This window comes from Chiloscyllium plagiosum, unplaced genomic scaffold, assembly GCF_037043375.1.
Source record: "Chiloscyllium plagiosum isolate Xiang-an unplaced genomic scaffold, Cpla_swu_hap1 HiC_scaffold_43, whole genome shotgun sequence".
NCBI classification, from domain to species: domain Eukaryota; kingdom Metazoa; phylum Chordata; class Chondrichthyes; order Orectolobiformes; family Hemiscylliidae; genus Chiloscyllium; species Chiloscyllium plagiosum.
In genome coordinates this window covers 30,456,104-30,480,435 of record NW_028270181.1, presented here as the reverse complement: position 1 = coordinate 30,480,435, position 24,332 = coordinate 30,456,104, and the positions used below count along the sequence as shown (strand labels likewise).

At 52.2% G+C, this 24,332-nt stretch overlaps 1 protein-coding gene across 48 annotated transcripts in view; it reads left to right on the top strand.

Annotated features, from left to right (window-relative positions):
• LOC122541752 (sorbin and SH3 domain-containing protein 1-like) overlaps nucleotides 1–24,332 on the top strand; it is a 406,532-nt gene that overhangs the window by 326,118 nt on the left and 56,082 nt on the right. For 38 of the 48 annotated variants that reach the window (XM_087982591.1, XM_087982587.1, XM_087982603.1 and 35 more), the window contains 3 exons: nucleotides 5,880–6,008; nucleotides 11,385–11,468; nucleotides 21,934–21,999. The exons of 1 other annotated variant lie outside the window; for it this stretch is intronic. In XM_087982591.1, coding sequence (XP_087838717.1) covers nucleotides 5,880–6,008; nucleotides 11,385–11,468; nucleotides 21,934–21,999 — 279 coding nt within the window. The remainder of the gene's footprint in view (nucleotides 1–5,879; nucleotides 6,009–11,384; nucleotides 11,469–21,933; nucleotides 22,000–24,332) is intronic. 9 more of the 48 variants (XM_087982594.1, XM_087982592.1, XM_087982577.1 and 6 more) reach the window with 4 other exon arrangements.

The window sequence follows — 24,332 nt, the reverse complement described above, 5'->3', positions numbered from 1 at the left end:
TAATATCTAACGCCTATCTCTCTCTGTCTAACCAGATTGCCAAATTTAAACTCTCTTAATCATGCGCATGCCTACAGGGCAAAAATAAACCAGGCTGATTTGTCAATTTTAATGATGGGGTGGGCGGCAGCACATATTTCAGCCAATCATAAATTTTTTAAAAACCCAACAACCAAATATAACAGAAGCTGGAAATCCAAGGGAAAGACAAGAAAGACTGAAAATCCTCAGCAGGTCAGGCAGTATCTGTGGGGAGATGTTTCAAAACAATAGCTTCTTTAAACAAGTTTGAATTGGCTTAAAATGACACCAATGAATAGCTGTTCCGTGATTGCTGGCAGCCAGTCAAATGTCTGAAAATGTCTGTTTTTGGCCATTTTTTGTTTCACTTCACTCGTTACAATTTCCCGTTTCTAAAATCATTCAAACAAAGGGTCAGATTCTGAAAGGAATTCCTATATACATCTGAACAAGCAAAGTAACCTATACCTCCACAGATAACCCAGAGTGTTTCCTTCAACTCCTTTCTGAAAGCTAAAGTTGTTCAGTTGCTTCTGGGACGAGGCAGCAGCTTTGGCACTGGGCAGCCTGTGCAGGGGAGGGATGCTGAATGACTTATCTGAGTGCCCACTGGCAAAACATTCCCCGTCATACTTGGCAACACTACCAATGTGATACCCATCATCCACCACCTAGTCACTTTACCCAGAAAGTATACAACTGAAAGCAGCGTCAAACAGAAAGAGATCCGTGGTTGGCACTGAGACCAAGTAGTGTGTGGAATAAATGGGTCTTTTTCAGCTGTCAGGATTTCAGAAATGGTCCCAGTCAGTACTGGGATGTCAGCTCGTCACAATTTAGACAAAATGATTTGGATGAAAGGGCTGAAGATATGATAGATAAATTTACTGATAAGACAAAGATAGGTAAGAAAGTGAGTTATAAGGAGGATATGGAAAATTTTACAAAGAAGAACAGGTTTCAGTGAGTGAGCAAAAATCTAGCAAATGGAGTATAATTTGGGAAAACGTGAAATTGTCCATTTTCCTTTTGGCAGAAAGAACAAAAAAGTAGATTTCTAAATGGAGGGAGTCTGAAGAGCTTTAGGATACAGAGAGATCTGGATGTCTGAGTGCGTGAAACGCAGAGATTAGCATGCAGATACAGCAAATAATCAGGAAAACTAACTGAATGTTACGGTTAATTGTGAGAGGAATTGAGTGCAAGAGTTATGCCTCAGTTACGCAGGGTATTGGTAAGAGTGCATCTGGAGTACTGTGTACAGTCTTGGTCACCGTATTACAGAAGTATGTTCATGTGTTTAGAAACAGTTCAGAAAAGGTTTGCTTGACCAATACCTGGAATGAGTGGATTTCCTTATGTTGAAAGGCTAGGCCTGTATCCTTTTGGAGTTTTGAAGAGTCAGAGGTGATTTAATTGAAGCAGATAAGATTCTGAGGGGACTTAATTTGGTGGGTGTGGAAAGGATGTTTCCTCTTGTGGGGAAAATCCAGTGGGTTCCAGTGAAATCCAGTGGGAGACACTGCAAGGTACTTGAGCAAATTGATATTAGGAAGGACAAAGTAATAGATGCATTGACCGGCTTAAAGTGGACAAATCTCCAGGCCGGATGAATTGATTAGATTCATGACTAGATTCCCTACAGTGTGGAAACAGGCCCTTCGGCCCAACCAGTCCACACCGACCCTCTGAAGAGTAACCCACCCAGACCCATTTCCCTCTGACTAACGCACCTAGCACTACGGGCAATTTAGCATAATCAATTCACCTGACCTGCACATCTTTGGACTGTGGGAGGAAACCGGAGCGCCCGGAGGAAACCCACGCAGACACGGGGAGAATGTGCAAACTCCACACAGACAGTCACCTGAGGCTGGAATTGAACCTGAGACCCTGGTGCTGTGAGGCAGCAGTGCCAACCATTGAGCCACCATGTGGCCCTATTGTGTCTCAGACTGCTGTGGGAGGCAAGGGAGGAGACTGCAGGGCACTGACCCAAACTTTTAGTTCTTCTGTGGACAGGGGGAGGTGCCAAAGGACTAGAGAGAACCACTCCTGTAGTTCCATTATTTTAAGAAGGGTTGTAGAGGTAAGTCAGTGACTACAGACCAGTGTGTCTCACATCAGTGTTAGGGAAACTACTGGAGAACATAATAAAGGAGAGCATCTATCCCTATTTGGAGAGGCAAGGATTGTTGTTGTGGTTCTGTTCGCCGAGCTGGGAATTTGTGTTGCAGACGTTTCGTCCCCTGTCTAGGTGACATCCTCAGTGCTTGGGAACCTCCTGTGAAGCACTTCTGTGATCTTTCCTCCGGCATTTGTAGTGGTTTGAATCTGCCACTTCAGGTTGTCAGTTCCAGCTGTCCGTTGCAGTGGCCGATATATTGGGTCCAGGTCGATGTGCTTATTGATTGAATCTGTGGATGAGTGTCATGCCTCTAGGAATTCCCTGGCTGTTCCCTGTTTGGCTTGTCCTATAATAGTAGTGTTGTCCCAGTCGAATTCATGTTGCTTGTCATCTGCGTGTGTGGCTACTAAGGATAGCTAGTCGTGTCGTTTCGTGGCTAGTTGGTGTTCATGGATGCGGATCGTTAGCTGTCTTCCTGTTTGTCCTATGTAGTGTTTTGTGCAGGCAAGGATTGATCAGGGCTAGTCAACATGGCTTTGTAAGAGGGAGGCCATGCCTAACAAATTTGATGGAAGTTTTTGATGAGGTGACCAGGTGTGTAGATGAGGCTAGTACAGTTGATGTAATTTATATGGATTTCAGCAAAGCCTTTGACAAGGTCCCACATAGGATTCTTATCAAGAAGGCAAATGTGCATCAGATGCAGGGTAACTTGGTAATGTCAATTCAGAATTGATTCCTTTGTAGGAGTTAGAGGGTGACGACAGAAAGCTGCTTTACTGACTGGAAGCAGGGTCCAGTGGCATATGACAGGGATCTGTGCTGGGTTCCCTATTATTTATTATTTATATGAATGACATAGATGATGACTGTGTGGGGTTTGGCTTGGTAAGTTTGTGGAGGACACAATGTTTGATCAAATGGTTAACGGTGAGATTGAATGTCTTGGGCTACAAGATATAAATGGAATGGTCCATTTGGCAGGTATGGCAGATGGAGTTTAACCCTGATGACTGTGAGGTGATGCACTTTGGAAGGGGTAGTTTGACAAGGAAGTATTCAGTGAGTGGCATAACACTAGGAAGTTCTCTGGAATGAGAAATCTTGGAGTGTTTGACCGTAGATCTCCGAAGACGGAAGGGCATGTTAGTAGGGTGCCGGAAAAGGCATATGGGACACTTGCCTTTATCAATCAGGACAGAGATTACAAAAGCGGGGAAGTCATTTTGAAGTTATGTGGAACGTTGTTGAGATCACAGCTAGAGTACTGTGTGCAGTTCTGGTTACCCCATTACAGGAAGGATATGATTACACTGGATGGGAGCAGAGGAGATTCACCAGGATGCTGCCTGGGATAGAAATTGATGTTATGAGGACAGGTTGGATTGGCTTGGGTTGTTTCATTGGAGCAGAGAAGACTGAGGGGTGATCTGATTGAGGTGTACGAGATTGAGAGACATACAGTGGGCAAGGAACAACTATTGCCCTTAGTTGAAGGGTTAGTCATGAGGAGAGATGGCTTTAAGGTGGGGACAGGAGTTTTAGTGGGATGTGAGGAAAACTGTTTGGAATGCACTGCCTTGGGCGGTGGTAGAGGTGGGTTGCCTCATATCCTTTAAAAAGGACTTGGCTCATCATATTATTGAAGATTATGAGCCAAGTGCTGGTAAATGGGATTAAGTTGAAGGTCAGGAGTTTCTTGCTTGTCAATGCAGACTGGATGGGCAAAGGGCCTCTTGTACATTGTATGACTCAATGATTCTAGTCATCATTTAAAAGTAAAGGGTCATCTATTTGTAAGGGAAGAAAAAAATTAAGGATTGAGAGTCTTTGGAATTCCTTTCCTCAAAAGGAAGTGGATATAGAGCCTTGAAATATTTTTAAGGCAGAGGTAGATAGATGCTTGATTGGCAATGGGGTGAAAGATTATTGGGGGTGTGCAGGAATGTAGGATTGAGGTTAAAATCAAATCAGCCATGATCTTATTGAATAGTGGAGCAGGCTCTTATTCCTCGTTAGTCTGTTGTGGTAGAAATCTTTTATCTCTAAGGGGGTTGAAAGGTGGTTTCATTAGATGGAGCTCCCACTGTCGAATCTCTGAATATCCTGAATAACTGGGATCTTGAGCCTCCCAGTGCCTGAAACTGGGCATTAGTAGCCTGAAAGGTGGGAGCGTCTCGCATCAATCTACTCCACTATCAAATAAAACTCCTTCTAGTGAGTGATAACTTCCGAAACCAACTTGCGTATTGGTTGCTGCTTTTGAATATTGATTTTTATTTTCATCCCCTTGAGAACTGAGATGATTATATCTATAACAGATTTTATTTTTTAAACTCAAATCTGTGTTGACAGTCAAATGAAAATTCTCCAGTCTCAGAAAATAGCTCAACCATAATGTCATCAGATGTAGTCACTGACTAACTTTAATTGTGACTTGCAATTCAATTTAATAATTACACCATTAATTTTCGAAGACAAACCCTTATTTTAAGTATATTTCAAAACTCAAATCCAAGTTGTGTCTGTATTTGGCTGATGTATAAATTTGAGAATCATAAATTAATTTTGGAATTAATTTGGATATTTAGCACTGGCTTGTGAACAAGCAGTGTCCAGAAAGATTAGTCAGTGTTTGTAAAGAGATGAACTTGCAGCAGAGAGAGATCTGGGAACAGATACCTTGGGAATGACATGCCCAGAATTTTGAGACTTCAACATTCAGGCAGGAGACAGTCTGACTCTTGCATCACCTTTTTCCTGCCTGTGGACATTTGGACTGGAAGTGAACTGTGAGGATGTCTGTCTGAGAGAGCTTTTATTGCTATTCTGGTCACAGTGGCTGAATGCTTAGTGCCTGATTTGCATGCAGCACGTGCACAAGGCAGAAGATTTTTTTGTTCTGCGTTTATTTATTGCCATGGATGGGAGCACAGCATTCAGTCACAGTGTGAGGGTGTGAACATCATTTCAACATGACGGCCAACTTCATCCTCGCAAAGATAGACTGTACACATTGGGGTACAGTCACACAGACACACCCTCACTGGGTTACAGTATACACACACACACACACACACACACACACACACTCCCTCCCTCCGTCACTGGGGAACGGACGGACACACAGAACCCCTCCCTCCCTTTGTCACTGGGGGACGGACACACACACACACATCCCCTCCCTCCCTCCGTCACTGGGGAACGGACGGACACACAGAACCCCTCCCCCCCTCTGTCACTGGGACACACACACACACACACACACACACACACATTCCCTCCCTCCGTCACTGGGGAACAGACGGACACACAGAACCCCTCCCTCCCTCTGTCACTGGGGGACGGACACACATACACATCCCCTCCCTCCCTCAGTCACTGGGGAATGAACGGACACACACACACACACATCCCCTCCCTCCCTCCGTCACTGGGGAACGATGGACACGCGCACACACACACCCTCCCAAGGGAACGGTCACACACCCTCCCTCCCTCCCTTGGGTATGCCCACGCACGTACATCTCTAGGAGAGAGATTCTGTTTTACTTGAATGGAAATGGTTGGAGCAGCAACGCTGGGCCTCTGCCATGCTACTCTTGCATGTTTCTGCATGCGTTTGTCTTGTCATTGATTGAGATCAGTCCTTTTTGGTGTTGAAACCTGACGTGTAAGTGCATGATGCTAGAAACACACAAATTTCATTTCAATGACCTTTTTGCACCAGAAGACAGAAGAAAAGATTGAGAAAGACCCTGCGCAGGCTTTGACCCAGAATAGAACCATTGGCTACACAACTGATCAGGTTCAGAGTGAAAATCTGTCAAATCGTCATGAAGAGGAGACAGGGCGAGATGTAAGTCAAGGTTATGTCTGTGTTATCTTTGGATGCAGAATTAGCCTTTACATTTCAATCCAGACAACTCCAACAGAAACCCGCATTGGAGGGTTTGTTGGTTTATTTAAAACTCCATTATCATGTAACTCATGAGAAGTAATATTTGGATTGGTTCTTGCTTGTAATTGGTAAGTAAGGCCATCCAGGGAGATTGGATTAACTCCATCTTTCTAGGATGAGGTTAAGCAACATTGGTAAGTAAGGCCACTTAAAGTAACCTTAGGCTGAAGTCTTGAGAGATGAACTGAAATGTCTTGATGCACTCCCGTTGCTCCCCTCATCCTGCTCATGGTTTGTTTGCTTCAGAAGACATTGAAAGAGGATGCTTGAGGTGCCATGTATACAACAGACTGTAGGTTCAAGAATCCAGGGGCAGGCTCTGACAGACACTTGGACTACAGTGGAACCTCGTAACATTGTTCTTCTGTGTGAAGTTCCTAGGCCTGTAGTAACACCAATAAAACAACAGGAATCCCTTGTTTTTCTCAGTGACTTTCATGCAATTGAACATCCCAGGGTGTTTGTCTGAAGTGATGACCAAATCAAAAAGACAGGTTCTGTCAGCAGGCAGAGAGGAGAGAGATGGAAGAGTTGGACGTTGATGTTAAAGGTCATTTCAGTGTCAGGCCTGTGTGAGTGAGCAGTTAATGAAGCCTTCAGTGTCCTCGACTTTATTAAGAAGGGGATAGACCACAAGAGCAGGGAGGTTACACTGAATGTGTATAAGCCACTAGTTGGGTCTTGGCTGGAGTATTGTATCCAGTCTAGTCCAGGCAGAGTGAATTGAGCAATAAGTGTTCCCACTCATGGCAGATTTGGAAACAAGAGGAAACCAATTTAAAATACGTAGTAAAAGTAGAAAAAGTGATGCTGGAAATTTTCTTTTTTGGGCAGAGTAGTTCGGGTCTGGAGTATACTGCCTATGTGGTGGAGACAAGTTCACTCACAAGATAAGCACTTAACATGCCAGGGTTATAGTAGGCTGTTGACCAAATGGGATTAGTGTGGTTTGGTGTGTATTGGTTGGCATTGGCATGATGGGTTGGGATAGGCACGTAGGGCCTGTTTCCATGCTCTCTGACTCGAATAGACCGATGGTGTTTGAGCCTCAGATCAATGAGAGCATAAGTCAGTGTTCCTTCAGTGATGGGAGTGAGACTGCATTATCTCCATCTTTCTAGGATGAGGTAAAGCAACATACATCTCTCAACCCAATCTGAGGAAGACATCAATAAGAAAGTGCTCTTGCAGTCAGTCCAGTTAAACCGAGAGATAATAAAGTCACCGTCTCATTCTCATGGGCAATGTTGCAGTTTACATCCTGAGGTTGGTGTCGAGTGCTTAGAAGTTCCTAGATTTTGGGATGGGGAAGCGCACACTGTTTAAAATACTTGGACCTCAAAAGCAGTACAATATCTTTTCCATGGAAAGTTCCAAGTGCTAATAAGAATTCAGTAGAGTTTGGAAAGACTTCGATGGACTGCAAGGATGGTGGATGTAGAGAAGATGAAGGACTTCAAATGGACACTGGAGGGAAATCAACCTGCCAAGCTTCCAGATATTGTGTCAGGGGAGTTGGACGATCTTGATTTGCTGTACAGAGGGCCTAACAACAGGAACTAAAATAAATTGTATTCGTTTGAAATTTGGCATTTTTTTGCATTCATCCTGATGAGTTCAAGGCAAAGTTTTGACAACATAATGAATTCTGTGCTATTGAATGATAAATTCTAACTTTTTCTGCTGATTGTGAGGACAGAGTTAATCTTGAAAAGTAACACAAAACTTCCATTCGGCAATTAGCCTTTCTTCACCAGAACCAATCATACTCTGGACCAAAACTGCCAATTCCCTAGTGGCAGTCTGTCTAGTCTCCTATTCAACATTAGTTTCATAGTCACTGTGTCAGCATTAGGGGCTTCCAAGTCTTTGTACAAGGGCCACTTTTAGAATCAGAGTCAAGTGTCATCTCTGATCTCCTGCCATGCAACTCCAGCCTCTTACAGCAGACACACTACTCCCTCCCCCACCCTGGTGTATTTGAATGACACTTAAGGGGCGGCACGGTGGCTCAGTGGTTAGCACTGCTAATCCCGGGTTCGATTCCAGCCTCTGGCAACTGTCTGCGTGGAGTTTGCACATTCTCCCCTGTGTCCGTGTGGGTTGCCTCTGGGTGCTCCGGTTTCCTCCCACAGTCCGAAGATGTGCAGGTCAGATGAATTGGCCACGCTAAATTGTCCCATTGGTGCATTAGTCAGAGGGAAGTGGGTCTGGGTGGGTTGCTCCTCGGAGGGTCGGTGTGGACTTGTTGGGCCGAAGGGCCTGTTTCCACACTGTAGGGAATCTTAAAAAAAAAAATAAGGACTGGTTGTTTGCGGAACTGAAATTGGACACATTCAGTTTCAGTAGGATTCTTCATTGCCACTAGTCAGCGAATTCTGCCCCAAGCAACTGCACTTTTTTATTTGGAGATATTTAATTTCAAGGGGGACTGTTGGACATTCAGATCCTGAGTGTGAAGTAATGTTATGTCACCTGTCCCACGCAGAACCTGGTTTGTCAGTCTGACACTACCTCAACTCATTGAAATTCCAGGCCCTGTCCTGACATGGTTGGAAGCAGAGTTGTGAACAGCATTTTCTGCAGTGTCATGGAAAGTGACTGACTGCTTCGAGAGAGCAGATTGCCTGACCTGAACCATCACAAACTCGTTCCTGGGTCACGTTGCGTGCATTCAGCCTGATTGTGGCCACAGTAAATGGCCGGATTGAGTGTATGAATTATTTGCTGTGACAGAGCTCTGGTCTTGAAATTGGAGCTGGCAAAACTCAAAACTGGTGGTCTTCCCCGGGGCATGACCTTTGCTGCGAACCCTACAACGTGCTGCATTTCCCAGAGGGCAGTGAGGGGCCATTTGCCTAAATGGCTGAAAATGAACGTATTGTCTCATCATTCGGAGGTGACCTTGAGTTGAATGTTCTCCCAGCAGCCCAAGCGGGAAAGTTGCTCAGAAGACCTATTTGTCACCTGACTGGACTGAACCACTTCAAGAATGGAAGTGGAACAGTGTGCAATGGTGGTAGTCCCAGCGGTGGGCCACATCTCCTTTGCTGAGTGAGAGTTTTCGCATTTGACCGAAGCACAACGAAAGATGCTTTATCCTGAATGTGTTCCCCTGTGACGGAATGCACCATGTGAAATGGTGGGTGTTTGCACATGGGGTTTATGTAATAGGCAACTGAATGTCCGGGTGTCTGGAGCACATGTTACATAGGGGCTTTGTCTTGACGGTGAGAGACCAGAGGTTGCATTATTCTGAACTGTATTTCTTTGTGTTGAATCAAATGTGTTTGCGACCACTGTAGTAGGGCTGAGAGTTATCTGTCTCTGTTGCCTGCTGCTCTTGACTGCAAGAGTTAGTTGGTGAATGCTGCAGTCTTAATTGACGATAAAACCTAATTCTAATTCTCCGTGTTAGAAATGCAGGAGCCATCCAGAATACTACCAGAGTTGATTGATGCTCGTTGGAGTTTGAATTTAAGCATTGGGTTCTTGAGGGCATTATTACCTTCGCCAACTCCATTTTGATTTAATAGATCCCTGGATTCCCCAAATATTTAGATTTATTTTGTTACTGATATACTGTCCCTGGTAGTGTTTGTGGTTTGCTAATTGAGATTTTGTAATTTTAGTCGTGGAATGTTAAAATAAAACTGGAGCTGTGTCCTTTACACTGCATTGTTATATGTTCATTCGATATTTCATTTCAATTGGTGCTTGGTCTGTTTTTTTTTAAAGAGAGTTGGGTTCTTCCCCAGTGTGGGGTTAGCTCCTTTACAGAGAAAGGGTTGAGAAGGGAAAGGTGGAAACTGATGTTTGTGGTAAACTATAGAATTACAATAAAACCCTTGTATATTCTCTGAAAGACTTTTGCTGTTTCATTGAACATCTGAACACGGTGTGTCAAACATCAATGTGGAGTAATAGGTTTGGATTGGGCTGGGAATGAAAGTTCTTGAAGGGATGTCGGAGAGAGCAATGGTTTGAGTCCATAATGTGTGATGTGACACAGATTGCATTGTCCCTGACCAACAACTGACTACTGTCTGGGCAGTTTCCCACGTTATTCCTGCCCTTTTTTTGTGTGGAAGATGTCGACTGATAATGTGTGGTTCCTCAGGCAGGGTTAGTCTGTGGGTATCCCACTATGGGACCCTATGACTTGGACAATAGCTATTGACACATTGGCTGATTGAGGTGGATATAACTGTGGAACACAGAGCTTTTCAAAGACGCATCTGCGTATTGACCAACAGGAGTCAATTGGGAGTAGGGTCTGTGTCTCTCCTTTGACCTGTGCAATTCAGATCAGGTCCAGCTCAATGAGTACAAAGTTGGGACTGAACTATTAGTGTGAATCGCTCTAATACTGTGTGGCCCCTCTACTCACTGGAGTTACTCTGCAGTCGCTCTCTCAAGAATTGCCTTTTTCTGTACTTAATATGTCTGATATCTAACTCCCTTTCAAAGCTTCTCATATTCTAGAGTGACTGTACCTATTCATTCACTGCTTTTGGCTTTGTGCATTAATCTTTGATCTCTCTCTGCTCATGTTGCTGGGATGTATGGTATCACCTGTGAACTATTCACTTGGCTCCACTGAGCATAATCACTGATGTACACACTAATGATTATATTAAAGACTGCAGTCCCTTCTCATCAAGACATTATCTATTTAATGTCTCGTATGTTTAAACTAAGTGCTGAGTGACTACTGATTCGTGTGAGGGGTATCAATGGTGGTGAGTGGAATAGGTTTCATTTCAAACATCCATGTTTACATCAAACCGGGCAGGGACAGCACAGGGTTAGATACTGAGTCTCTGTGCACTGTCTCCATCAAATACTCCCAGGACAGGCATAGCATAAGGTTAGCTGCGCAGTAAAGCTCCTTCAACAGGTCCTGTGAGTGTATAATAGGGACAGGTATAGCACGGGGTTGGGTCTACTCAGTTAAACAAAGTAAAGCTGTCTTGACACTGTCCCAACACAGGGACAATGCAGCTTCCCTATTCTTTTAAACTGAAATTAAATTAAGTTAAAGCTGTCTCAACATATTTCCCCATCAAATTCTGAGGACAGGAACAATTTCAGTACTTTGTAAGTAACTAAGGAGCTGCAAGTATCAGTTTTGAATTCGGAGCCTTGTACTTTGTTCAGGTGGTTTGTCCATACATCGCTCAACTCCTCAGTCCATGGCGTATTTCACACTGTTCTGTAGACTGCACTCAATCTTCTTCTTTCTCTCCACTCTCAATGCTGTTACCTCTTCAGAAGCGGGACATAAGTCCGGAAGAAATAGATTTAAAGAATGAACCTTGGTATAGATTCTTTTCGGAGCTGGAGTTTGGCAAGCCGGTAAGTCACCAGCTGAGTTCCCGATCAGTCAAGTGCTCTTTGTCTTTGCAGTTGTTCGCAGGAACATTAACTTTCAGGAATAGTCTCTCTGGAGATGAAGTTCTTCTCCAGGAGTCTCCAGTCCCTAATGAGTCAATTCTATCTGTTGAACATAAAAAGCAATTGTCCCATTGTAATTCAGCCACTGGCTATGTTTAATGCCCATTTCTGTCAAGATGATAGGGGCTGACTAGCGTGGCCTCCGTCCTCCAAGGCTAAAGATTTAAGCACCATACTGGAGTGAGCTCATGAAGAGGCAATGTTATGGAGCTTCAAGTGATCATCTATATCTGGATATTAGTTGAATGAGGAATTGAGCTCTGACCCAATGTTTTCATGTCAATAAACTGTCCCCTGCCATTGCTCAGAGCCCACATTCTGAGGCTATTTTTCACTGCCCAATGCCTTGAAATCCAAATGCCACTGAGTTCCAGCTCCAGTGGGAGAGAGCGGTCACAGGTCACTGGATTAATTCACTATAGACCATGGATTAGTAAATCTGTTTAGTGTGGTGTTTGTGCTGAGCCATCCGGTCTCTCTAACTACAGCAGGAACCCAACACAGCACACTCACGCTCCTCGCCGTCCGTATGGCATGCTTGCTCATCTCTCCTCTATCCAAAGCCCCTCAACATTCTCATCATACTTGCTTTCCTCCCTTCCTTGTATTAGCTCCCTTCTGCACCTCTGGTGTTACTTCTCCACGTGCTGACTTGCCAGTGCACCCACAGCATGCTTATTTTCCCTCTCCCAGTCACTGCACTCCCCACTCTCTCTCCCCCCGCCCTGTGCACTTCTCTCCCACTCTGTCTCTCCATTACCCGATGTTCTCCCTTTCCCTCGCCCCCCCCTTTCCCTCGCCCCCCCTTTCCCTCGCCCCCCCCTTTCCCTCGCCCCCCCCTTTCCCTCGCCCCCCCCTTTCCCTCGCCCCCCCCTTTCCCTCGCCCCCCCCTTTCCCTCGCCCCCCCCTTTCCCTCGCCCCCCCCTTTCCCTCGCCCCCCCCTTTCCCTCGCCCCCCCCTTTCCCTCGCCCCCCCCTTTCCCTCGCCCCCCCCCTTTCCCTCGCCCCCCCCTTTCCCTCGCCCCCCCTTTCCCTCGCCCCCCCTTTCCCTCGCCCCCCCTTTCCCTCGCCCCCCCCTTTCCCTCGCCCCCCCTTTCCCTCGCCCCCCCCTTTCCCTCGCCCCCCTTCCCCTCGCCCCCCCTCTCGTTCCCTCGCCCCCCCTCTCGTTCCCTCGCCCCCCCTCTCGTTCCCTCGCCCCCCCTCTCGTTCCCTCGCCCCCCCCGTTCCCTCGCCCTTCCCCTCGTTCCCTCGCCCCCCCCTCTCGTTCCCTCGCCCCCCCCTCTCGTTCCCTCGCCCCCCCCCTCTCGTTCCCTCGCCCCCCCCTCTCGTTCCCTCGCCCCCCCCTCTCGTTCCCTCGCCCCCCCCTCTCGTTCCCTCGCCCCTCCTCTCGTTCCCTCGCCCCTCCTCTCGTTCCCTCGCCCCCCCTCTCGTTCCCTCGCCCCCCCTCTCGTTCCCTCGCCCCCCCTCTCGTTCCCTCGCCCCCCCTCTCGTTCCCTCGCCCCCCCTCTCGTTCCCTCGCCCCCCCTCTCGTTCCCTCGCCCCCCCTCTCGTTCCCTCGCCCCCCCTCTCGTTCCCTCGCCCCCCCTCTCGTTCCCTCGCCCCCCCTCTCGTTCCCTCGCCCCCCCCCCGTTCCCTCGCCGTCCCCTTTCTCTTTCTCCCGACTCCCCGCTCCCTTCCCCCCTTTCTCTCGCCTCCCCTTCTCTCTCTCGCCTCCCCTTCTCTCTCTCGCCTCCCCTTCTCTCTCTCGCCTCCCCTTCTCTCTCTCGCCTCCCCTTCTCTCCCGCCCCCCCCTTTCTCTCTCCCGCCCCCCCCTTTCTCTCTCCCGCCCCCCCCTTTCTCTCTCCCGCCCCCCCTTTCTCTCTCCCGCCCCCCCCTTTCTCTCTCCCGCCCCCCCCTTTCTCTCTCCCGCCCCCCCCTTTCTCTCTCCCGCCCCCCCCTTTCTCTCTCCCGCCCCCCCTTCTCTCTCCCGCCCCCCCCTTTCTCTCTCCCGCCCCCCCCTTTCTCTCTCCCGCCCCCCCCTTCTCTCTCCCGCCCCCCCCTTTCTCTCTCCCGCCCCCCCCTTTCTCTCTCCCGCCCCCCCCTTCTCTCTCCCGCCCCCCCCTTTCTCTCTCCCGCCCCCCTTTCTCTCTCCCGCCCCCCCCTTCTCTCTCCCGCCCCCCCCCCCTTTCTCTCTCCCGCCCCCCCCTTTCTCTCTCCCGCCCCCCCCTTTCTCTCTCCCGCCCCCCCTTTCTCTCTCCCGCCCCCCCCTTTCTCTCTCCCGCCCCCCCCTTTCTCTCTCCCGCCCCCCCCTTTCTCTCTCCCGCCCCCCCCTTTCTCTCTCCCGCCCCCCCCTTTCTCTCTCCCGCCCCCCCCTTTCTCTCTCCCGCCCCCGCTTTCTCTCTCCCGCCCCCGCTTTCTCTCTCCCGCCCCCGCTTTCTCTCTCCCGCCCCCGCTTTCTCTCTCCCGCCCCCGCTTTCTCTCTCCCGCCCCCGCTTTCTCTCTCCCGCCCCCGCTTTCTCCCTCCCGCCCCCCCTTTCTCTCTCCCGCCCCCCCTTTCTCTCTCCCGCCCCCCCTTTCTCTCTCCCGCCCCCCCTTTCTCTCTCCCGCCCCCCCTTTCTCTCTCCCGCCCCCCCTTTCTCTCTCCCGCCCCCCCTTTCTCTCTCCCGCCCCCCCTTTCTCTCTCCCGCCCCCCCTTTCTCTCTCCCGCCCCCCCTTTCTCTCTCCCGCCCCCCCCTTTGTCTCTCCCGCCCCCCCCTTTGTCTCTCCCGCCCCCCCCTTTGTCTCTCCCGCCCCCCCCTTTGTCTCTCCCGCCCCCCCTTTCTCTCTCCCGCCCCCCCCTTTCTCTCTCCCGCCCCCCCCCTTTCTCTCTCCCGCCCCCCCCTTTCTCTCTCCCGCCCCCCCCTTTCTCTCTCCCGCCCCCCCCCTTTCTCTCTCCCGCCCCCCCCTTTCTCTCTCCCGCCCCCCCTTTCTCTCTCCCGCCCCCCCCTTTCTCTCTCCCGCCCCCCCCTTTCTCTCACCCGCCCCCCCCTTTCTCTCTCCCGCCCCCCCCTTTCTCTCTCCCGCCCCCCCCTTTCTCTCTCCCGCCCCCCCCTTTCTCTCTCCCGCCCCCCCTTTCTCTCTCCCGCCCCCCCCTTTCTCTCTCCCGCCCGCTCCTTTCTCTCTCCCGCCCCCCCCTTTCTCTCTCCCGCCCCCCCCTTTCTCTCTCCCGCCCCCCCCTTTCTCTCGCCCGCCCCCCCTTTCTCTCGCCCGCCCCCCCTTTCTCTCGCCCGCCCCCCCTTTCTCTCGCCCGCCCCCCCATGCTCTCGCCCGCCCCCCCATGCTCTCGCCCGCCCCCCCATGCTCTCGCCCGCCCCCCCATGCTCTCGCCCGCCCCCCCATGCTCTCGCCCGCCCCCCCATGCTCTCGCCCGCCCCCCCATGCTCTCGCCCGCCCCCCCATGCTCTCGCCCGCCCCCCCATGCTCTCGCCCGCCCCCCCATGCTCTCGCCCGCCCCCCCATGCTCTCGCCCGCCCCCCCATGCTCTCGCCCGCCCCCCCATGCTCTCGCCCGCCCCCCCATGCTCTCGCCCGCCCCCCCATGCTCTCGCCCGCCCCCCCATGCTCTCGCCCGCCCCCCCATGCTCTCGCCCGCCCCCCCATGCTCTCGCCCGCCCCCCCATGCTCTCGCCCGCCCCCCCATGCTCTCGCCCGCCCCCCCATGCTCTCGCCCGCCCCCCCATGCTCTCGCCCGCCCCCCCATGCTCTCGCCCGCCCCCCCATGCTCTCGCCCGCCCCCCCATGCTCTCGCCCGCCCCCCCATGCTCTCGCCCGCCCCCCCATGCTCTCGCCCGCCCCCCCATGCTCTCGCCCGCCCCCCCATGCTCTCGCCCGCCCCCCCATGCTCTCGCCCGCCCCCCCATGCTCTCGCCCGCCCCCCCATGCTCTCGCCCGCCCCCCCATGCTCTCGCCCGCCCCCCCATGCTCTCGCCCGCCCCCCCATGCTCTCGCCCGCCCCCCCATGCTCTCGCCCGCCCCCCCATGCTCTCGCCCGCCCCCCCATGCTCTCGCCCGCCCCCCCATGCTCTCGCCCGCCCCCCCATGCTCTCGCCCGCCCCCCCATGCTCTCGCCCGCCCCCCCCCATGCTCTCGCCCGCCCCCCCCATGCTCTCGCCCGCCCCCCCCATGCTCTCGCCCGCCCCCCCCATGCTCTCGCCCGCCCCCCCCATGCTCTCGCCCGCCCCCCCCATGCTCTCGCCCGCCCCCCCCATGCTCTCGCCCGCCCCCCCATGCTCTCGCCCGCCCCCCCCATGCTCTCGCCCGCCCCCCCCATGCTCTCGCCCGCCCCCCCCATGCTCTCGCCCGCCCCCCTCATGCTCTCGCCCGCCCCCCCCATGCTCTCGCCCGCCCCCCCCATGCTCTCGCCCGCCCCCCCCATGCTCTCTCTCTCTCCCTCTCTCGCCCCTCCTTCCTCTTTCCAACGCCCCTCCCTCCCTTTCCCACGCCCCTCCCTCCCTTTCCCACGCCCCCCCCTTGACTTTCTCTCGGCACCCCCTTTCCCTCGCCCCCCCCTTGACTTTCTCTCGGCGCCCCCCTTTCTTTTCCTCGCCCCCCTCTCTTTTCCTCGCCCCCCTCTCTTTTCCTCGCCCCCCTCTCTTTTCCTCGCCCCCCTCTCTTTTCCTCGCCCCCCTCTCTTTTCCTCGCCCCCCTCTCTTTTCCTCGCCCCCCTCTCTTTTCCTCGCCCCCTCTCTTTTCCTCGCCCCCCTCTCTTTTCCTCGCCCCCCTCTCTTTTCCTCGCCCCCCTCTCTTTTCCTCGCCCCCCTCTCTTTTCCTCGCCCCCCTCTCTTTTCCTCGCCCCCCTCTCTTTTCCTCGCCCCCCTCTCTTTTCCTCGCCCCCCTCTCTTTTCCTCGCCCCCCTCTCTTTTCCTCGCCCCCCTCTCTTTTCCTCGCCCCCCTCTCTTTTCCTCGCCCCCCCTCTCTTTTCCTCGCCCCCCCTCTCTTTTCCTCGCCCCCCCTCTCTTTTCCTCGCCCCCCCTCTCTTTTCCTCGCCCCCCCTCTCTTTTCCTCGCCCCCCTCTCTTTTCCTCGCCCCCCTCTCTTTTCCTCGCCCCCCCTCTCTTTTCCTCGCCCCCCCCTCTCTTTTCCTCGCCCCCCCCTCTCTTTTCCTCGCCCCCCCCTCTCTTTTCCTCGCCCCCCCCTCTCTTTTCCTCGCCCCCCCTCTCTTTTCCTCGCCCCATCTCTTTCCCTCGCCCCCCCCCTCTCTCTTTCTCTCTCTCCGTCACCCCCTGGTCTGTTTCCCTCGTCCCCCCCTTTCCCTCGTTCCCCCCTCTCTTTCCCTCGTTCCCCCCTCTCTTTCCCTCGCCACCCCTCTCTTTCCCTCGCCACCCCTCTCTTTCCCTCGCCACCCCTCTCTTTCCCTCGCCACCCCTCTCTTTCCCTCGCCACCCCTCTCTTTCCCTCGCCACCCCTCTCTTTCCCTCGCCACCCCTCTCTTTCCCTCGCCACCCCTCTCTTTCCCTCGCCACCCCTCTCTTTCCCTCGCCACCCCTCTCTTTCCCTCGCCACCCCTCTCTTTCCCTCGCCACCCCTCTCTTTCCCTCGCCACCCCTCTCTTTCCCTCGCCACCCCTCTCTTTCCCTCGCCACCCCTCTCTTTCCCTCGCCACCCCTCTCTTTCCCTCGCCACCCCTCTCTTTCCCTCGCCACCCCTCTCTTTCCCTCGCCACCCCTCTCTTTCCCTCGCCACCCCTCTCTTTTCCTCGCCCCCCCCTCTCTTTTCCTCGCCCCCCCTCTCTTTTCCTCGCCCCCTCTCTTTTCCTCGCCCCATCTCTTTCCCTCGCCCCCCCCTCTCTCTTTCTCTCTCTCCGTCCCCCCCTGGTCTGTTTCCCTCGTCCCCCCCTTTCCCTCGTTCCCCCCTCTCTTTCCCTCGCCACCCCTCTCTTTCCCTCGCCACCCCTCTCTTTCCCTCGCCACCCCTCTCTTTCCCTCGCCCCCCCTCTCTTTCCCTCGCCCCCCCTCTCTTTCCCTCGCCCCCCCTCTCTTTCCCTCGCCCCCCCCCTCTCTTTCCCTCGCCCCCCCCTCTCTTTCCCTCGCCCCCCCTCTCTTTCCCTCGCCCCCCCCTCTCTTTCCCTCGCCCCCCCCTCTCTTTCCCTCGCCCCCCCCTCTCTTTCCCTCGCCCCCCCCTCTCTTTCCCTCGCCCCCCCCTCTCTTTCCCTCGCCCCCCCTCTCTTTCCCTCGCCCCCCCCTCTCTTTCCCTCGCCCCCCCTCTCTTTCCCTCGCCCCCCCTCTCTTTCCCTCGCCCCCCCCTCTCTTTCCCTCGCCCCCCCCTCTCTTTCCCTCGCCCCCCCCTCTCTTTCCCTCGCCCCCCCCTCTCTTTCCCTCGCCCCCCCCTCTCTTTCCCTCGCCCCCCCCTCTCTTTCCCTCGCCCCCCCCTCTCTTTCCCTCGCCCCCCCCCTCTCTTTCCCTCGCCCCCCCCTCTCTTTCCCTCGCCCCCCCCTCTCTTTCCCTCGCCCCCCCCTCTCTTTCCCTCGCCCCCCCCTCTCTTTCCCTCGCCCCCCCCTCTCTTTCCCTCGCCCCCCCCTCTCTTTCCCTCGGCCCCCCCTCTCTTTCCCTCGGCCCCCCCTCTCTTTCCCTCGCCCCCCCCTCTCTTTCCCTCGCCCCCCCCCTCTCTTTCCCTCGCCCCCCCCCTCTCTTTCCCTCGCCCCCCCCTCTCTTTCCCTCGCCCCCCCCTCTCTTTCCCTCGCCCCCCCCTCTCTTTCCCTCGCCCCCCCCCTCTTTCCCTCGCCCCCCCCCCTCTTTCCCTCGCCCCCCCCTCTCTTTCCCTCGCCCCCCCCTCTCTTTCCCTCGCCCCCCCCCTCTCTTTCCCTCGCCCCCCCCTCTCTTTCCCTCGCCCCCCCTCTCTTTCCCTCGCCCCCCCCTCTCTTTCCCTCGCCCCCCCCTCTTTCCCTCGCCCCCCCCTCTCTTTCCCTCGCCCCCCCCTCTCTTTCCCTCGCCCCCCCCTCTCTTTCCCTCGCCCCCCCCTCTCTTTCCCTCGCCCCCCCCTCTCTTTCCCTCGCCCCCCCCTCTCTTTCCCTCGCCCTCTTTACCCTTCCCACCCACTGCCCCCTCTACTGCTGTCTCACTCCCTTTCTCTCTCTCTCTCACTCCTGCTCTCCATCTCTACACCCCAGCCTTGCTCTTTCTCTCTTCCTCGCTCAGACGCCCCTGATCTCCCCCTTCCTTGCTAATCCACACTCTCTGCTCCTCCTCATCTCTCTCTCTTGCTCCCCCCTATCTGGGTCCCACCCTCTCCCTCTGTGATCTCAGTGTCGCGGCATCATTCCCAAGGTTTTGCTACCAACAGTAGGGGAGCTGCCTGCTTCACCTTTGGCCTTGTTGTGAACTGTGCTCCCTGCACTGACACTGCGGGATGCAGCAGGCCTGGAGTTGGTACTGGGTTTGAGCTCTTGATGGTGAAGAGCAGTGTGCCATACTGCTGGGGAGTGCTGCCACACAGGGTCTTCCTGCAGCTTTAGCTCAGGACAAATGACCCAGGATCTGGCTGATGGACTAAAGCCCCTTCACGCAAGGCAAGAAGTGTTTGTGTGTGGGGAGGGTGTGGTTACTGTGGGCTGGGGTGGGTCAAACTGTCACAGCCAGGATCATAGAAGGTGTGAGACACACCCAACCGACTCCCTTGTGGGTCTCAGCTCTACTCTTTTGATGTTAATAGGGAATAACAGTACAATAAATTCCTTGGCTGGGTTCAAACAGCATCTTGCCTGAGGTGACTGGGATGCCATGTGAATAATGGTCTCAATCCTGTTGTCCTTCAAGCTTTTCTGACTGGCAGCTATTGATCAATATGGTAGATGGTATTTTCACTCAAACCAATCAGCTTTCACTCTATTGTGAAAAATAAAAAGTCATACATTCCCTTTGGACATGGTTCTGGACCAACCCGCTGTGTGTGATAGTTGCAAAGATGACTATTGTAAAATGTTAGCTGAAAGCTTGCTTCCTCTCTGTCTCTCAGCGGGTTCTCCTGCTGGCTTCTCTCTTTAGCTGGTAGGATACAATGCTCCCTTCTTAGTGTTTCTTTCTGTCTGTTCTGAGTTGACTCTGAGCAAAGTGGGAATGAGGGGGTCAGAAACGCAGTCCAGCCCCACCTTCATTTCTCATTGCGGCCTAGCTAACCACTGGAGCCTCACTTTGCGCTTGCAAATGCACATTGCCCATTGATAGTCTCTGTGCACTGCATTTTAACAATTAATTCTCCCATAGACACCCTCACCCCCTCTGCATCTGCATTCCAGGATTCAGGCCTGCTCTTGGGCTGGGCAGAGTCAGAGGGAGGAAGTCATGTGGCTTCTCTAGCTTCCCCTTCAATGATGCCCACTCTGGCTGCCTGTGTGGGTGTTTGGCTGTCACATCTAATCAAATAGCTGATATGTTCCCAAGTAAAAACAATTGAGTAAATAGATTTTGTGCTTATAACTGATTCTGATTGGCTATACACCCACGATGGTATAAATACTCCCACACCCAACTTTGCGACAGGCAGAGCTTTTGTGATGCCATCAAATGTGTGCCGTTTTGTATCCCCTGGGCATTACTATCCCCACCCAAGTGGTCTGAATGTACATCATTGAGTCTACCACCATGTGGGCCTCACAGTAGGAAGGGGCTCTGTCCGCTGCCACTGGCAGAAGCCGTAAGTCAATGGGCACTGGGTGAAAGCACTGAGCTGATGTTTTTTTTCCCCTGGTGTGTGCTAGCTCTGTTTTAATGGCCCTCCCTTAACTGAGGATTCCCAGCTGGATATAGAGCGGACACTGAACTGGTTCACTCCTGGTTATTCTTGGCTCTGCAGTCTCCTCCCACCCACAATGCATGAGCAGTGAATCCTGACTGATCCCAACCAGAGATATTTACCCCGCTCTGTTTTGCAATCGCTTTGGGTTCTGACCCCCTCGTTCCCAATTCCTTGCAATGTTTTTTGCCCTGTTCATTTCTTCATTTCCTCCTTTGCTCTTCATCAGCCTCCAAAAAAGATTTGGGAATATACGCCGGGAGAATGCTCTATTCTTTCTGTACGCTTTCAGCTCTACTCTTTTGATGTTAATAGGGAATAACAGTACAATAAATTCCTTGGCTGGGTTCAAACAGCATCTTGCCTGAGGTGACTGGGATGCCATGTGAATAATGGTCTCAATCCTGTTGTCCTTCAAGCTTTTCTGACTGGCAGCTATTGATCAATATGGTAGATGGTATTTTCACTCAAACCAATCAGCTTTCACTCTATTGTGAAAAATAAAAAGTCATACATTCCCTTTGGACATGGTTCTGGACCAACCCGCTGTGTGTGATAGTTGCAAAGATGACTATTGTAAAATGTTAGCTGAAAGCTTGCTTCCTCTCTGTCTCTCAGCGGGTTCTCCTGCTGGCTTCTCTCTTTAGCTGGTAGGATACAATGCTCCCTTCTTAGTGTTTCTTTCTGTCTGTTCTGAGTTGACTCTGAGCAAAGTGGGAATGAGGGGGTCAGAAACGCAGTCCAGCCCCACCTTCATTTCTCATTGCGGCCTAGCTAACCACTGGAGCCTCACTTTGCGCTTGCAAATGCACATTGCCCATTGATAGTCTCTGTGCACTGCATTTTAACAATTAATTCTCCCATAGACACCCTCACCCCCTCTGCATCTGCATTCCAGGATTCAGGCCTGCTCTTGGGCTGGGCAGAGTCAGAGGGAGGAAGTCATGTGGCTTCTCTAGCTTCCCCTTCAATGATGCCCACTCTGGCTGCCTGTGTGGGTGTTTGGCTGTCACATCTAATCAAATAGCTGATATGTTCCCAAGTAAAAACAATTGAGTAAATAGATTTTGTGCTTATAACTGATTCTGATTGGCTATACACCCACGATGGTATAAATACTCCCACACCCAACTTTGCGACAGGCAGAGCTTTTGTGATGCCATCAAATGTGTGCCGTTTTGTATCCCCTGGGCATTACTATCCCCACCCAAGTGGTCTGAATGTACATCATTGAGTCTACCACCATGTGGGCCTCACAGTAGGAAGGGGCTCTGTCCGCTGCCACTGGCAGAAGCCGTAAGTCAATGGGCACTGGGTGAAAGCACTGAGCTGATGTTTTTTTTCCCCTGGTGTGTGCTAGCTCTGTTTTAATGGCCCTCCCTTAACTGAGGATTCCCAGCTGGATATAGAGCGGACACTGAACTGGTTCACTCCTGGTTATTCTTGGCTCTGCAGTCTCCTCCCACCCACAATGCATGAGCAGTGAATCCTGACTGATCCCAACCAGAGATATTTACCCCGCTCTGTTTTGCAATCGCTTTGGGTTCTGACCCCCTCGTTCCCAATTCCTTGCAATGTTTTTTGCCCTGTTCATTTCTTCATTTCCTCCTTTGCTCTTCATCAGCCTCCAAAAAAGATTTGGGAATATACGCCGGGAGAATGCTCTATTCTTTCTGTAGAGAATAGAAAGGTAACTCATTTCTCTGATGTGTCCACCCTCCTTTGTCTGATGGCATTAACCCTCCGGGTGCTGCAACCAGTCAGCTTCTGAAAGAGGAGGATTGCAAGTCCTTGGTTTTTTTGTCAGAGACACTGTCTCAATCTTTTCTCTTTCAGACCTTGACCAGCTTGACTTTGCTGTTTTCATTCCAGACTGTCAGCATTTTATTTCCTTTCTAACATTTGCATTCAGCATTATATCCCTGGCGTGCAGATCATTGCTGAGTGAATGCTCTGATATCAAACCGCTGTGGCTTCAGGACTGTAATCACTGATGCATGACGTGTCTCTGTTGTAGTTGGATTGTGCAAGCAGCCTTTGCAAATGGTGTTAACAGCAATCCGATATTATTCTTCGCTTTGCCCCTGTTGATTTGCTTCTAGTGCTTTATCTCTTTGTTCCACGTTGTACCCTTCGTGCAAAGTCTGACTGGCATCATCCCGATCAGAACAGTCTCCTGTTCAGAGAATAGAACTCTTGTTTCCACTTGCTGACCCAGAGCAGCCATCTCTGAGGTCAGGCTACCACTGCTGAGCTTTACTCCTTTGAAAGATCAAAATATTGCGGAGGCTGGAGAACTCCGGTCCAGCAGCATCTGTGGCGAGAGAAACGGAATCCATGTTTCATCAATGATCCGACTAGGGACATTATTTCTTTTGTGGCATGTGGGTGTTGCTGGTGGGGTCAACTTTTGTTGCCAATCGCTAATTGCCCTTGAGTGGCTTATGAGCCCATTTTGCCAGGCAGTTAAAAGTCAACTGCGTTGCTTCAGGCTTGGAGTCATGTATAGGTCAGACCAGGTAAGGACGGCAGATTTCCTCCACTAAGATTCATCAGCGACCTAGATGGGATTTTTATGATCAAGTGTAGTTACATGGTGACCAGTTTTCGATTCCAGATTTATTGATTGACTTCCATCAGCTGCCATTGCGATTTGAACTGTTGCCATAGAGCATCAGTCCAGTGACGTTACCACTGTGTCACCAATTTAATGTCGAGGAGATTAAAACTGAGCTGGAGCTATAAACCCTGCTCACACACGGCCTAGAGTGAACCACTGTTCCAGTACAGTCCCTTCATGGACCGCAGGAGCAACTTGGAGAAAGGGATAGTTTTTGACTCCAGCACAATGTGACAGGAGCTACCGTTCCATAAATCCCTGGGGAACTCCAGAATCGAGGAACACCTGATGTGCAAGTTCCACGTATCACTGAGAGTCCATGTGCCACCACAAAAAATTAACTGAACAAATAAAGGCAGAGCTGCAAAATTGTACTTTCCAAGAATTACCTGGGCAGTTGTCATAGTCAGCCACTGAGGTAGGAGGGGGTTGCTGCGGTGAAGTTGGGATGCGACTGGGTGGGTGCATAAGGCTAAAGGAGATTGCTGCAGTCAATGCGATGAGGCTGGAGGCAACTTCGGGAGATCGAGAGGTGGAAGCCCAGTGATATGGAGCCTGCAGAACTTGGAACTATATTAAAGATCACGGAAACGTTTGGAAGAATACTGTGACCTGAGTCATGTGTGATATTGGTGACATCGCTTAGGGTGCGAATGATGTTATCACCTACCTTATCCCTCATCCATCCCCTCAGTGTTCCTCTATGGTACATACCTGAGGGTACAGAATATACTCTGGGTTGGGGGAGGGGGGGTGGTACCATCAGCAGTACCATGACTGACTGATGGAGCGGGTTGGGTCTGAAAGGACACTGTCTGCGGCAAGCGGTGAAGGAACCAACAAGAAGGAAAAACTTCCTTGACCTCACCCTTACCATTTGTAGAAGCTTCTGTCCTTGACAGTGTCTGCAAGGATAACTATCATCCAATCCTTGTAGTGATGAAATCCTGTCTTCATAGGGGGGATATCCTCCATGTTGTGTGCCACTACCAACCTGTTAAATGGAATAATTGTTCACCAGATTTAGGAACTGGGCATCGGTGAGGCACGGTGAGCCATTGGCAGCAGTTGAACTGTCTTCAACCTCAATTTGTCACCTGATTTGACAGTGTGTGGCATGAAGGAGCCCCGCCCACAGCTGGAGTCGTTGGAAATCAGGGGAGAGCTCTCTGCTGGCTCAAGTCATACCCAGCACAAAGAAAGATGGTTGCTGTTGGAGGTTAGTCATCTCAGTTTCAGAACATCTGTACAGGAGTTCCTCAGGGCGAATATTTTCCAGTCAACCTGTTAACAGATGTTAACGCACACCTGTGGAGCAGGTGGGTTTGTGTATATCTTTTGGCCCAGATGTAGGGACACTACTACTGTGCCACACCAGCTCAGAGTTCCTCTGGACTATCCTA